At 41.5% G+C, this 14,117-nt stretch overlaps 1 protein-coding gene across 1 annotated transcript in view; it reads right to left on the bottom strand.

Moving 5' to 3' along the window:
• dock2-like (dedicator of cytokinesis protein 2) overlaps positions 1-14,117 on the bottom strand; it is an 84,001-nt gene that overhangs the window by 55,011 nt on the left and 14,873 nt on the right. The window contains exons 21-24 of the mRNA XM_068587528.1: positions 12,592-12,726; positions 8,753-8,861; positions 8,310-8,380; positions 5,983-6,089 (exon numbers count right to left, since the gene is read on the bottom strand). Coding sequence (XP_068443629.1) covers positions 5,983-6,089; positions 8,310-8,380; positions 8,753-8,861; positions 12,592-12,726 — 422 coding nt within the window. The remainder of the gene's footprint in view (positions 1-5,982; positions 6,090-8,309; positions 8,381-8,752; positions 8,862-12,591; positions 12,727-14,117) is intronic.

The following is a 14,117-nucleotide window of genomic DNA, read 5'->3' on the forward strand; positions in this document are numbered from 1 at the left end:
TTTTCAGTTGGAATTTTGCTATGAAGTTGATGAGACATTCCACAGAACAAATACCGTCATCAAAACCAAAGTAAACACAATCACAGCAAAGGGCGCCGTCTTGATTATAATTGCTTTTCTTCGTGTTTTCTTCAAAGTATACACACACAAATACACACACACACATACTAAAAAAGACCACAGATTACTAGAACAAGAAAACATGTGTAACACACCATGTATATGCTGACATTTGCTCATTAGTCCAGTGGACATGTTTACCACAAGAATATCAAAAACAAGATACTGTTGATCCAGATTATTCCTTGGGCTGTGCTTCTAGATCTAGCTTTTATTTATTTTACCCTACGTTTAAAACTAGCTATATTAGTCACTGTTGAGGGGTCACCCACTAATTGGCACCCCTAATCTGTGCCTTCCTCCCCAGCTTCATCTTTCATATGACTATTTAATTGATTGACCAATTAGGCTGTTTGTAGCATTAGTTGCGACAGTGTTTTTGATCGATTGAACCAAGACAGATCAATGGCTTGCGGTGAACCATGTCACTGCTTCGACTGTTAGGCAAGCTAATTCTCTGTCCTCTAACAGGAGAGTAATAAATCACCAAGTTGCAGGCTCCACTTACGTCTATTTCTGATCTACATTTTTAAATCCTGCTTTGTATTTGTTCAGGTTGAATAATACGGTGAGCACATTTGTGATACCTGTGCTGAATCTTTAAATCTGTAGTCACATTTTCTTCATGTCATCTCCAATTTACTGAAGTCTTGAAATCATTTGTTGGAATATCTTCAATGCTATCTACTTTAAAATGTTATTTTTGCTGCTAAATAATGACTTGGCGTCCCAACAGGGATCAGGAGGCTTGAATCAGTGCAAGAAATGTTATTCCGCTGTAACCTGAAAAAACTCAATTGGACAGCTTCATCAAACCAAGCTGCTCTGTCAGGTAGCTCCTGTTCCTGGTTAACATAAACTACTCTCACACCTGTACAAAATGAATTATAGTTAAGTGCAGTGATACACAGACTGTTGTGTCCCTGTAATGTCTTTGTCTGCATTCAGTTTCCATTGAAGTCAAACATGGATCAGAATATAAATGACGAAGGGAGACTGGGAGACAGAGGCATTTTACAAAATGATTAAACTCCATTCACTTCGCTCCATTAGTCTCATCCATCCCTCTTTTCTTCCAGCATTTCATCTACAATGACCCGAACTGCAGCCTCTGAATGAACGGCAAAACTACCTCCCTCTCCTTCAGTAACCCACTGAAACCGTCAACACTCCGCTCTACAGTAAGCACAGCTTATGTGTGGCAGACTGTGTTGTCAAAGACCCAAACACACACCACTGCTTAATTTACATTGTACCAGGTATAGTGTCATTCAGTTACGGTAAAGCATGACATGCACCTTAACGTGACGCAAAAAAGGCTGATGTAATTTAACACAACATAACATAATATATCGGAGCAAGACACAGTATGAGGGAAGGAAAGAGGGGAGAGAAGAGACTATGAGATAGAATAGAAGAGCAAGTGTGCAGTAAAGACACCGTATTTAACAAGGAGTAAAGACATGCTCTTTAGATTCAACACAGCTGTAGGAGACAAAGCAGATACATGATGTATATTTTTTAACAATGCACATAACTGTTCCTTAATATGTATGTGTAACTAAAGATAGAACAGACACATGAGGCCTTAAACCAGCAAGCAACCTGTTACATACTCAGACACCCCGAGCAGCAGTAAAGCTGACAGCTTTGAAATTAAAGCTCAACTAGCTGCTTTGCAAAAGGCTTGGAGAAATTCATAACAATAAATGCATGCAAGTTGCTTGTGGGGCTTGCATACCCTTAGGATAACCCTCACACATATATCACATACCATATTTTCTCTATTAAAAACACTGTCTTTTTACATTTGCTTTAAACAATGATAGTTTAAGATATAAACTCATCTTAATCTTACTTTAGACCACATGAATCCACATTTATAGCCAATCCTGCTTGGTTACAGGGTACTAACAGTCATCTAAAGCTTTCTTACAGGCCAGATGTAGAAAAGGACGTTGAGTATCTCCATAACTGGGGCCTAAAGTGACCTGCCACTAAAGCTGATTGGTAGAGAATGCGGGAACAACCGAGATCACTCAACACTGATTAAATCCTGACAATAATAACTGTACAGTGCATCACTCACCCATATTCATCAAGCACTGACATGCATCTGTTAAGTAATCACAGCGAGGGAAATACAGACGTAGGTGTGAACAATGTAAACAATATGGTATAATGCTCCGCAGTAGAGCACAAGCAATTCCATTAATGGGATTGCTGTCGTTTATATGGATTGATGTGAATGACACAGTAAAAGCTTTTGTGATTCTCTGTGTTATGGGATAGTTTCACATAGTGTTACAGAGATGCTTTGCTGTGGCAACTCAACTTACAAGAGCATTTCACCAAAGTAAATGGGGCTTCCTTTAATCTGTTTAATATGTACAACAAGACGAGTGGCAGGACTGCAGTCTTTTCTCCAGCTGTACAGATGGAGGAGGGGAAATGGCGGCCTGGCTGAGAAAATGTAGAGGGTCAGGGATTGAATCGGGGGACTTTGGCCAGCTTTGGGAAATGATTGGGCCAACACAATGACAGACTCATCCCTCTGTCCCTCTGCTCTTTGCTTTCCCTGATCTCTCATTCTTTTTCCCCTCTATCAGTGTTGATGCTCTCAATCTGTCACAGTGATTGCCTGACGGCATTGTAATTTGCCTAAATTGAGCCATAATGCGCCTCGTAAATTGAATTGAGTCTCAAAACCAGATTAACCCGTAAAACAGGATGCACGTGTGTCGGTGCGCATGTCTGTGCATGTTGTGTATTTGTGCGTGTATACAGTATGTGCTTGCCAAGAGACTTAATCCTAGGAGGGTAAAAGAGAATAAAATCCAACCCCTCCAAACGTTGCCCATGAAGTCATGAAGAAGCCAACACGCACACAGACACACTTTTTAAGAAAGAAGCTGATTCATTTATGCCAACTTTAATCCAGATTATTATAATATAATTGTGTGATACAATTTCCACCCAAAAAAAATGTAATTTTTTTTTTATCCGTTTCCTTCACATCTGCATTAAAAGGTCAATTGATTTATAGAATATGTAGTAAAAGTCAAAAAATAATGATCCCTTGGATAATTCATGCTTACACTCTGTCAAAGATAAGTAAGATCTCTTGACACACACACACACACACACACACACACGCACACACACACACAGACACACCCCTAACCTCTTCTATACTGTCAGTGACATTTTTCCCTGGTGATCGAGCTTGGCAGGCCTGCTTAGACAGACAGTCAGGCAGGTAAGGTTATTAAATATGTATTGCAGAGCGGTGATAGGACACCGGGGGCCGTTAACCATTATAAATATATGATCTAGCTCTGCTGCATTTTTCAGCCTCCTGGACAAATGACACCCGAGCATACAAGCTCTCTGATTAGAATCGCAGTGCTAAAATGCATCTCAATTAGACCGAGTGTCAGCGCTTATTTGGTGAGGCAGGGGTCGAGATGGAATGGACCAATGTATTAAAGAGCGAATAAATAAATAAGCACAGTGCCAGAGAATGGGGGGAGAAGAGGAATACAGGTTTGCTGATAGATTGCATGTGAGCAGGCCGTAAAACTTTAATCACTTTACCAATCATCATGTCATCCCTTTTTCCTTCCTACCTGGTCTTGTTCCTTCTCTTCTTTGTCTCCATCATTTTTCTGAAGTGTTTTATTCCCAACTGAGACTTCCACCATTTAAAAAATGACAAACTCTTCAAACGGCTATTGGCATATCGAAACACTCCACGCTATGACTTAAGCTAAAAGTAATATATATTTGCTTCCAAGATGTTCACATATTGACTGATTATTCAGAGGACTTAGTTTGCCACAACTGACGTGTAGCCTTTTGGCACAACACTCTACATTCCTGTGCTTTGTTTTCTCCTTATTGTGCTCTCTCTTTTCTAACTGACACCCCCATTGCTCCCCCATTGCTCCCTCTCCTGTTTCTTTCATCGCTTTCTTCCCTTCCTTTCCTGGTGACAGAGTGTGACTCTGAGCGTGCTGACAGCTAGCCAGAGACTGAGCTTGTCGTCGTTGCCCTCAGGGAATCAATCATCTGAGCCAGGATCAATACCAAAGGACTGTATTCTGGACCGGCCACTGGCTTGGCCGGCAGCGACTGACTGATGGGGGGACGCACTGCTACACTGGGAAAAAACAACATCCAAAAGCAGTGCACACACCCAATTAGCATGCACCACTGCACAAACACTGAAATGTCCATGAAGTCATTGAAACTGTCTTGCCCAGCCCAACGTGGACCCCTTCTCCGTCCCACTCAGAGTGAGTTCTGAGCAAACTTTGGTCTACCACAATCACTCACAGCCAACTTCCAATTCTTCAGTTTGCACTACAGAGGCCCGATTACCCCCTTTATCGACTCAATATTATACACCAGCAAAACATTAGCCCACTCTATCCATCACAATGTGGTCATTTTCAGGGCAAACCACCACTTATCACCCCGCTACAAGCAAATTAGACAGACGTAATAGGTCTAATCAGAGGTAGGGGGTGGACTCAGATTGGTGGGGAGTGTGTTTGCATTGTTGTGTACTGGATTTTAAAAGTATGATACAGACAAAAACATGTGTCCCTGGCAACTATGCAAAATCTAGTGAAAATCACTTAAAAGAAGAGTCAGCATGGTCTGACAAGCGACACATTAATGACAGTTTGAACTGCACCACTCTGAAAAAAACATTCCTGTCCTGCGTATATGCCTCAAACATTAGGCGATAGTACTTCTTCTCTTTCGGCAGAAGAATCACCCGTGACATTAAAGTGGATAACAGTTATCTTTATCTGTATTCACCACCAACCAACACCTACTCAGGCGTGAATGGTGTAGTTATTTTCTGTTTGCAATAAGGTTAAAGGACATTTTCAGTCTGAGCGGATCAGGAATGTTAACAGCTCAAGGACCAAAGGAAACAGATAGCCAATGACTACAAATAACTTGGGTTGAATTTATTTCATGGCTGTTTAATCTCAGCAAGAGTGACTTGAATTGACATTTGCCATGACACTAATTTGTGCCTCTTGTGCTGTAATAAGGTGATATCTGACTGGGGTTCATTGCACTAATTGTGATGTCAGTGGAGCTGAACATAGCAGCACAAAATTGGTTTGTTGGAGCATCAACATCCGAAGTCCATATTGCTTTCTTTAGCTCAACAGAAAATAGCGCCTGCGGAAAAGATTTTTGGGAAAACTCAAAAATATCCATGTTTTATTTTATTTGAATGTGGAAGCAGCAGATAATTGTAAAGTTGGTGTATCTTCATTTTTTAACAAACAAATGGTAACTCCGGCAAATATTCGCAATTCAAAATGTTTTGATTTTGTTACATGATGAGACACATTATTTATATGTAAATGAAATAGACTTGAATGTGTGTGTATGTATATCAGTAAAGCAAATACAGCATAAACACAAGTATGACCTTTCCCCATTTAGCTGATGCTTTTATCCAGAGTACTTTAGTGGATTGCCCTACAGGGAATGGATGTACCCTTGCAGTTTGTGCCACACTTTTATCCACTGTGCTGTATCAAGATAAAACCTTTGAAGCAAAAGACACCCTTACTGGTCATAAAGTACAGTGGGAACAGCTGTGTGCCCAGTCCTGCTGCGAGGCTGGAATTACTCACTGTATAATAGACCTTTTAATGTGATCTCAACCATTAAGTGAGGCGCAACTAATGCTCTGTAGGATTTCACCCAGAATGAGTCGGCATTTGTTTGGTACTGTGTACATCTGTGATTGGTTCTTCACAAAACCATTAATCTGTTATTGGTTAGCAGCTCAGTGCGGAGGCCTAGAACTTAAAACATGACACATACCTTGTTTCTGGAAGAGTTGGCTGCTGACAATTTCAGTCATGGAGGCCACCTTCCGTTTCTGGAGTTTCTCAGGAGGGATGCAGGAGTAAAAGTCATGCAGCTGCTCACTGGAGAGAGAGAGCAATAAGCAGTGGAATAAATAATCAAGAATATTATTATACAGGCAGAGCAACAGGGTTGTTTTCTTGAAAATAAATACATATTCAGGAAGTAAGTTTCCACAGATACATGCATGGTTTAAATTTTAACAAAAACTCTCACTCTGATTATTTCCAATACAGATTAAAAACACAACCACACCTTAGTAAGTTAAGGTTCAAACAACTCCCCATTAAGGTCATAAAATATGCAACCACTAAAAGCAGAGTGCAGCATAGACATCAGCAAATATGTGTACGCAGCATGAAAACAAATGAGCCAAAGCCTAAACACACTTTAATGAAGACACAGGTTTGAGTCATCCTCCGCCCCAAATTCAATTTTAGAATAATTAAACAGTCTGGTTGCAAGCGCTGATGTCACTTAGAAAGATTGAATGCTCAGAGCATTGCAAATCCTCGGTCTCCCTTTTTTTGTTCTTTCTCTTACTTTTTCTCCACCTCTTTAAATTATGCCACACAAGTTGCAAAAGCACTTTCAATAATGGTATAAAAGAATTATATGCACCACCTCTGCTCCCAAATACAACACAAAGGTTTGTCTGACTTGTGATGTGCGTAAGACAAGAAGGCACGCTGGGGCACAGAGGCTCAGTGAAGACTTATCAGGCCCACTAATCATCTGAGCAGAATTTAATTAAAACCTCAAATGTCAGCCTATTCCCACATAGGCCCTGTTCAGACGTGGCATTAACATGCATCCTGGGCGATCCGATCACAGGCAGAAAAGTGAATGCGCCCAGGACGCATTAAGATTGAGTTTAAGCGTATGCTCGATTTAAAATATTTTGCGACACGGAACTAAACTGAAAGTGAAACGTATCTTTACTGTTTTTGTAAACCTGGTAGCCCTCAAGAGAGCTTACATAAGATTTGTTTTAAGTTCAGTTCTCAACCACTTTAACCCCACTTCAAAACACCCACACTATCGCTCTAAGGCCACGTCCACACAGGACCAAAGACACACAAAGGACACTTAGAGCAAGCAAAACAAAACAAGGCAAAGGTGACGATATCTGTGCTCTTCCCACGAGGCGGATCACACGACAGGTGAGTTTACAAGGTGCAGGATTGTGACTATACAGACGCTGACACAAAGCTTTGATGTCCATCTCATTGAGTGGGAATTGTAATTCACACAGCTTGCTTTTGGAAACTCCGCCCGAGGCATTTCCGATCAGCAATGCAATGGGGACCTTACTTTCAAGTTTAGATGGCTGGGGTATATTTTTGTGCAAGTGTGAGGAGAAGAAGTCAGATAATAGGGTTGAGTGAATATGTGTGGAAGACACAGAAAGAGAAAATTAATGACAGAAAGTGAGAAAATATGCGCTGACTTTCAAATGCACTGCCCCTCATCACCTTTCTACCTGTGTATGTGCGTGTTTGCTGGTGCGTGTCTTTGTGGTGGGTGTTAAAGGTAGCACCTTTGTGACACCGCATTGACATCTAGCCAGTCCAGAGACTGAGCTGGCAGATATGGATAATCTAAACTCACAAGAGCACACACAGGTCACAGAAAGGTGAAAAGAGAAATCATGAGGCGGAGGGTGTTTGAAATAGAATGTGGCCGGTCAGGAGAACATCAATTTGAATCTTGATTTGGTAAAGTAACAAGCCGTACCAAAAAAATGAATCCATGTTAGTGTTGGAATTGCGTGAGGACAAATCAACTGGCTGCAATTTCTACTTTGAAAAACAGTGTTGCAACTGGTGAAGTATATAGACTGAAGACTTTTTCTGGGCCAAACAGTATATTGTCCATTTGATACGGGGTCAAAGAGAGGTTAAACAAGTCATTCTATGTCTGTTGTATTGCTCGTCAGGAGGCTCAGAATAAACCAGAGAGAAGAGACTCAAATGGTTTTTGTTTGATGGTTTCACTGAAATTGTCAATTCACTCACGGGCACATGGAGAAAGAGCAGAGTGCGTTTGAGTGTGTGTCCTTGTGTATATGTCAGTTTGATGAGATTTTTATCACCTGATAAAGAAGGGAGGGCTCAACCAGGATGGATTGCGTGGGGGACAGAAGAATGTGGGGTCACGGAACAAAGCCAAGAGGAAGACTTCAGCTGAGCTCCCATATATCCTCTCTATCAGTGTCCCTGAATGATACCAAAGATAAAGTGCTAGTGTGTGTGTGCGTGTGTTTAAAAAGGCAAGCTTACCTGAGAAGTTTGGCATCAAACACCTTCTCAACATCGTGCAGGACTGTTGGCAGGTACTTCAGAGCAGCAACCTGATGACACACACACACAAGAAGTAAACATTGATATAAAAAAAATCTGTGGAAGCTGCTGTTGAACAGAGGGTGACTTTGCCAGTAAATAGTCTGTAAAAAAGTTTTTTTTTTTAAATGTTTCACACGTATGTGTCTGCATAACCTTTTATAATAAAACCTTTTGTAATGTAATCATTTTCAGATTGCGAGATCACGTGAGATACGTTTGAGCGTTAGGAGGAGCATGAAGATGAGAGTCAGAAGGGTAAATGTAAAAAAGAAACTAATAAAAACAGACGTAGAAGCAGGAAAGGGCCGAGAATAAAGAGAAGACGAAAGAGGAGTGCTAGGTGGTGAAGTATAGTGTGAAGGGTGAACATGCATGATTACCCTGAGCAGCAGAGTGGTGTTGTAGTCGGTTCTCATCAGGCTGTTGATGGACTCAAAAAGCTTCTTCAGTGACTCTTCAAACTCCACCTGCTCCTTCCCCTCATACAACCTAGGAGGGCAAGAGGAAATTAATGGAAACGCCACAGGAAAAGTACAAAAAAAGATTGACAGACAGAAGCATCAGACGGACGTCAGATAAAATGACGTGACACGCTTAGCAAGGGAAATGGAACAAAAGGAAAAATGAGGGTCATTGCATTACCTTACATAAAACAATTTTAAAATATGTGTTTGGCTGGACAATTAATTCATTGTTTAGTTCACAGCATCTCTTTCCTTGCTTCCTTTGCTTGTATGCTTTTTATCATCTGTTGCCTCCGTCACATGAGCCAGGAGAGTTTCAATTAATGGGATGTCAATTATAATGCAGTAGTTTCTCATCACAGTTTAAATTGATTCTGAGCGTGAGGAAAACATTTTTTTAAGTAATCTTCATCGGGCGAGCGCAGACTTTCTCTGTGATGAGTCAGAGTAAGCAAACAGCAAGATAAATTACACCGAGATTCTAGGCATCAACTAAATGGGCTGCAGTTCCTCACTTATTCTTTCAATAATACCATCCAACTTGGCTCAGCGAGTGAGTTAGAGAGCGAGAAAGAGAAAGAACAGCAGTAGTCGAGCAAGCTAGAGAGTAACTGAAGAGAGGGAGCGGTGTTAGCAAGAGCAAAGCAGTGAATCAAAGAAAGAAAACCTTTTTTTCTGATTGTTTCATAGAGATTAGGTTCTAAAGCACAAATAAACACGCCCACACTTCCGCACAACCATACGGAAAAGTACAGCACTGGCAAATTTTAAATGAATGCAGTTGAAGGGCACGCCTCATTCTGTCAACTGGGACCTCTCTGCTCTGCTTGAGAGCCCACTCTTTGTAAAAAATTTTAAAAAAAGACTCAGACCTGCAGCTCTTTATACATCCATGACAAAGACAGAGAGCGGAGGGGAGAGACAGAGATGTGTCCTGACCGCACCTAAGCATGCAGTATTTTGAAGGAAAATGCTTCATATTTACCTTTGTATAAGTCAATATTGAATTATATACCAAAAGTATCACACTGCTTCAGTCATTTTAAAAAACAGCAAAGCCGTGTAAATCAAGGACTGTAGTCTGTTAAACAGATGCAGCAATATGTGGACATGGTTAAATGAAACATTGACAAGCAAGGACTGCAGTGATTATAACACTCCTCTGACTTCACACAAATAAACTGGGTTATCTTTGTTGTTGCTATTCACATCCCATACACACACCGCCCCATCCCTCTGCCATCCCTTCACTCCAGCGTCTTCCACGCCAAGCAATGTCTCCCTCATCCATGTCTCCGCCCCTTTGCTTCACCCGTCTCCTCCCTATCTCTGTGTGATTTAGTGGAGCTGGGCAGTTGTTAATTACAACAGAAGTTATGAGTTCTGGAGGGACGGATTAGCATGTGGCACACAGCAAATTCAGCATGTGGGGGGAGGGATTAGGCAGTAACACACAGAGGTATAATCACTGGGCTCTTTGCACAGTACAGTTATGATTACAGACGCATTGTCCTGTTTAATCCACCAGGCGTGTGTGAGTGTGTGTGTGTGTGCGTGAGTGCGTGTGCGTGCATATATATACAGTACATACTCTTGACTAGAATAGTTAGACTCAGTACAGTATAGCATCTTAGAGCCTGTAAAGAACACACACACACAGCAGAAATATTTCATGCTACCTTAGGAAACTATGAACTGGAGATGGCCGGAGAGGGCAGAGAGAGAGAGGGATGAAGGACAGGAGGAAGGAGATGAGTGAGGAACACTGAGGAAAAGTCTGAAGAATGGAGGTAGTGGGGGGAAAGTACAGAAGGACGGCTCAGCTGCATAGTTTCTGATAAGAGTAGGAAAGAGAAAAAGAGAACATGTCTTTCGTGAAATCTTTGTCTTACCAAATCAGTCATAAATGTCAACCTGTTGTGATTTCTAATTGCTGTTCCCTTCTGGACCAATCAGTACAAATTTAAAATGCAGATAATTTGCATAACGGAAAAGCGAATAAATGCTGCAGAGACCAACTTTGCTATGATGCATTAATAAAATATTATACAAATGATATTGCCCCTTTGAGAGTAATCAGTTAAACTTAACAAATAGTCACACAATTACCTTGAGTATTGTAAATTCTGATCTGTTAAAGACTTTATTGTAAATAGTGTCTGCCTCACTGTGATCACAGCTCTCAATGGGATGCATGTAATTCTAAACTATTCCTTTATTAAATTAAAAAGCCTTTGTGATAACTACAAATTATGATGTAATCATAATATACGATTTTATTGGAAACAGCTCAAAATAAGATATTTCTCGAATTACTGAGAAAACCTGTACATAATAGAAAGCATCCTTGTTTTTCAAATGACAAGATGAGTGCCGATATGCTTCAATAGAAAAAAGGTAAGAAAATAATGAAAAGAGGCAGAATGAAGGGAAATGAGGAGGGGAGATTTAAAGTTAAAGGGAGGGAGGGATGGAAAGAAAGAGGTTGAGGGGAGGATAAGACAGAAGAGAAATATAGAACATCGAAGGTGCTCCAGGGAAGAAAAAGAAACCGATACACCTGATGAACTAGACCACAGGGAAGTAATGTGAGAGCGAGGGTGTGAAGGACAGAAAGAAGGTGAAGGAAGAAGCACAATCTAGAACAGCGTGCCTTACATATTTTTGAAGCAAACATCACACGTTTCTAATAGACTTTGCATGAACACAAAGTCGGTTTGACAAGCCAATACATCTTCAGTTCTGCCTATTTAACTATTAATGACTGCTAGTCTGGATGGTGATGATGATGGAGCCTTGCAGATCCACTAACAGCACCAGGGGCTCCCTTGAATAGCTGATTCTCTGCTGGCGTGACAATGCCGTATCAGTGGAGGAATCTGATGTGAAAACCTCAGATGCAGAGCAAGTTGAAGTTGTTGAAGGAGGAGAGAAAGTGTGAAGGAGAGTGAGATTTATTGTCTCAAAGATACCCACGGGGCTATAATGTGGTCCCCCCCCCCCCCCCCTCCCCACACACACACACACACACACACACACACACACACACACACACACACAAACAGTATAATTAAATGTATGTATGGGCTATTGTACACACATGTACCTACAATTGCAAATACACACGCACACCCACTTGCGAATCCACAATCATGCATCCACACAAATCCGCACACACTGAATAATTAAACAAACACACCCACCATGTCGATAAACAAACACACCAATGTTAAACAAACAAAGCCGGCACAATGCCCGCCTAGAAGATTAAAAAGGCAGACCCACATCAACGAGTGGACTTGACAAACACACCGCAGCACACACACACACAGGGGCGAGACACACAACACTTGTTGTAGATCAGGTTTCTGTGCTGTCAGCATCAATTTCTTGCGCTGCAGTTATAAATGGTGTTTACACTTATCGTATGGTCAGCTCTGGGCTCAGCACAGTCGGTGTCATAAGTCTCTCCTGCAGGAACTTTGTCTGCTGTTTCGACGGCTGACCATTCAGCAGTCCTGCCCTGCCCCGTCATTAGCTCTCATTAGGACACTGTACCTCATCATCAATGCTTATTAGCAACATTAGTGCACTAATCAGCAGCCTTTTCTCACAGAGCTGTCAAAAACTATTACTCCTGCAGTGTCACTGGGCTCCATGTGCGCTCAACAAGAATCTCGATTTGCATCATTGTGGGTCCAAAAAGAAGGCAATAGTCATTATGATAAGTCTACAAAGAAGGTACACAAACTCACTGGGAGTAGAGCATGCGCGAGCGGACGATGAACTTGAAGATATACTCGAGGGCTTTGAGGGTTCGGAGGATGGGCTCACACTGTTCACCTCGGCTGGACACATCCAGATACCTCTTCAACACCGACATCAGCTTTCTGGGAGAGAATGATATGAGAAACAGATGGGATGAGGGCAGGAAAAAAAAAAATCATCCACTGATAATGCTCATCCTTTTCTGACGTTCCACATGTTGGAAAATGAATCCTCAACTCCATGTTTCACTTCCATAGAGCAGAAAGACAGAATGCATCAGAATGAAAGAACGACTGTGAAGGCGGTGGAATAAATGGCCAAATAGTATTTCACACCTCAACAGATGTACCTTTTGCACAGCTCACAGACATTTTGATTTACCTTCAGTTGAGAGGTGGAAAGAAAAATCATTCTCCAACACATGCACACCCCACAGGCATCTTTACACACAAACATCACTATTAAAGTGTGTCAAAGCAGCTGGAGAAAGGTGTGGGTGGCTAAGTTCAGTCCAAGTGTATGACCCATCAGCATTTCTCTGCCTAATCATTCACTGCATCATCCCAAATGGCATGCAATACTAGCATATTCATAATACATAAAACAATACTGAAGGCTGGGACTCTTGGCTTTGTGATGGCTTTATTTCCATGAAATGGCAACAAGAGATCACTCATTTACTTACCCAATCCTCTTAAACAATGAAAGTCTCCTTTAAAAAATAGCTCTTATCTGGCTTCACTGCTGTCAGGGTGGCCATGAAAATATTACCAACGTTATTACCATTCAGTCTACCCTGGTTTTGTTTTGATGCATAGCTTAAAGGCAAGCACAGGAGGATTTATGCATTTTTAAGAGCGAGCGATAGGGAGTTTAAAATGTAGTTAGAGGGAGTTAGAGAGTTTTACATAACAGCCTCTGGACTGATAGGCGTTAAGCTGCACTGACCCTCTTAAAGAGGGTGAACACCAACACACTGGCAAGGGAGGAGTGGAGTGATGGTGGAGAGACAGATGGAGTGAAGAACAGACAGGAAAAGAGAAAAGCAGTTCAGAGAGGAGGACAGTCAAAGGCATAATTGGGCAAAGAAGGTAGGGAGAATGGGAAGCAGTTGGGAAATGCAAGAAAAGATTCAGCGGACATAGCGAGCAGGAAGAGTTAGAAATGTTTTTTAATTTCCTAACTGAAGCTTTGGCAATGCAAACAAATGTTGTCTCCAGCGCCCACTGAATCAAGTTAAGTGAATTAACGGAGCGTAAGAAGCAGACAGAAGTGTTTAGGGTGCATGCCTGAGTGCTTATGCTGCTACTCCACCGAGAGGCTGGGTTAAAACTCTAATCCTGATCAGTAAAGTGCTCCAAAGGCCAACACACACACTGACCTCCAGTGGCAGCTCGATACAGTGCAGTATTCACACACTTAACATTAGATCTTCAGGCGACCTTGAATTTACCACAATAGGTAAACACTTGAATACTTTTAGCATGAAGTTTGGCGGACGTGACAGGATGAG

This window comes from Clinocottus analis, unplaced genomic scaffold, assembly GCF_023055335.1.
Source record: "Clinocottus analis isolate CAN_PGR_092001 unplaced genomic scaffold, fCliAna1.0.p SCAF_10, whole genome shotgun sequence".
Lineage (NCBI taxonomy): Eukaryota > Metazoa > Chordata > Actinopteri > Perciformes > Cottidae > Clinocottus > Clinocottus analis.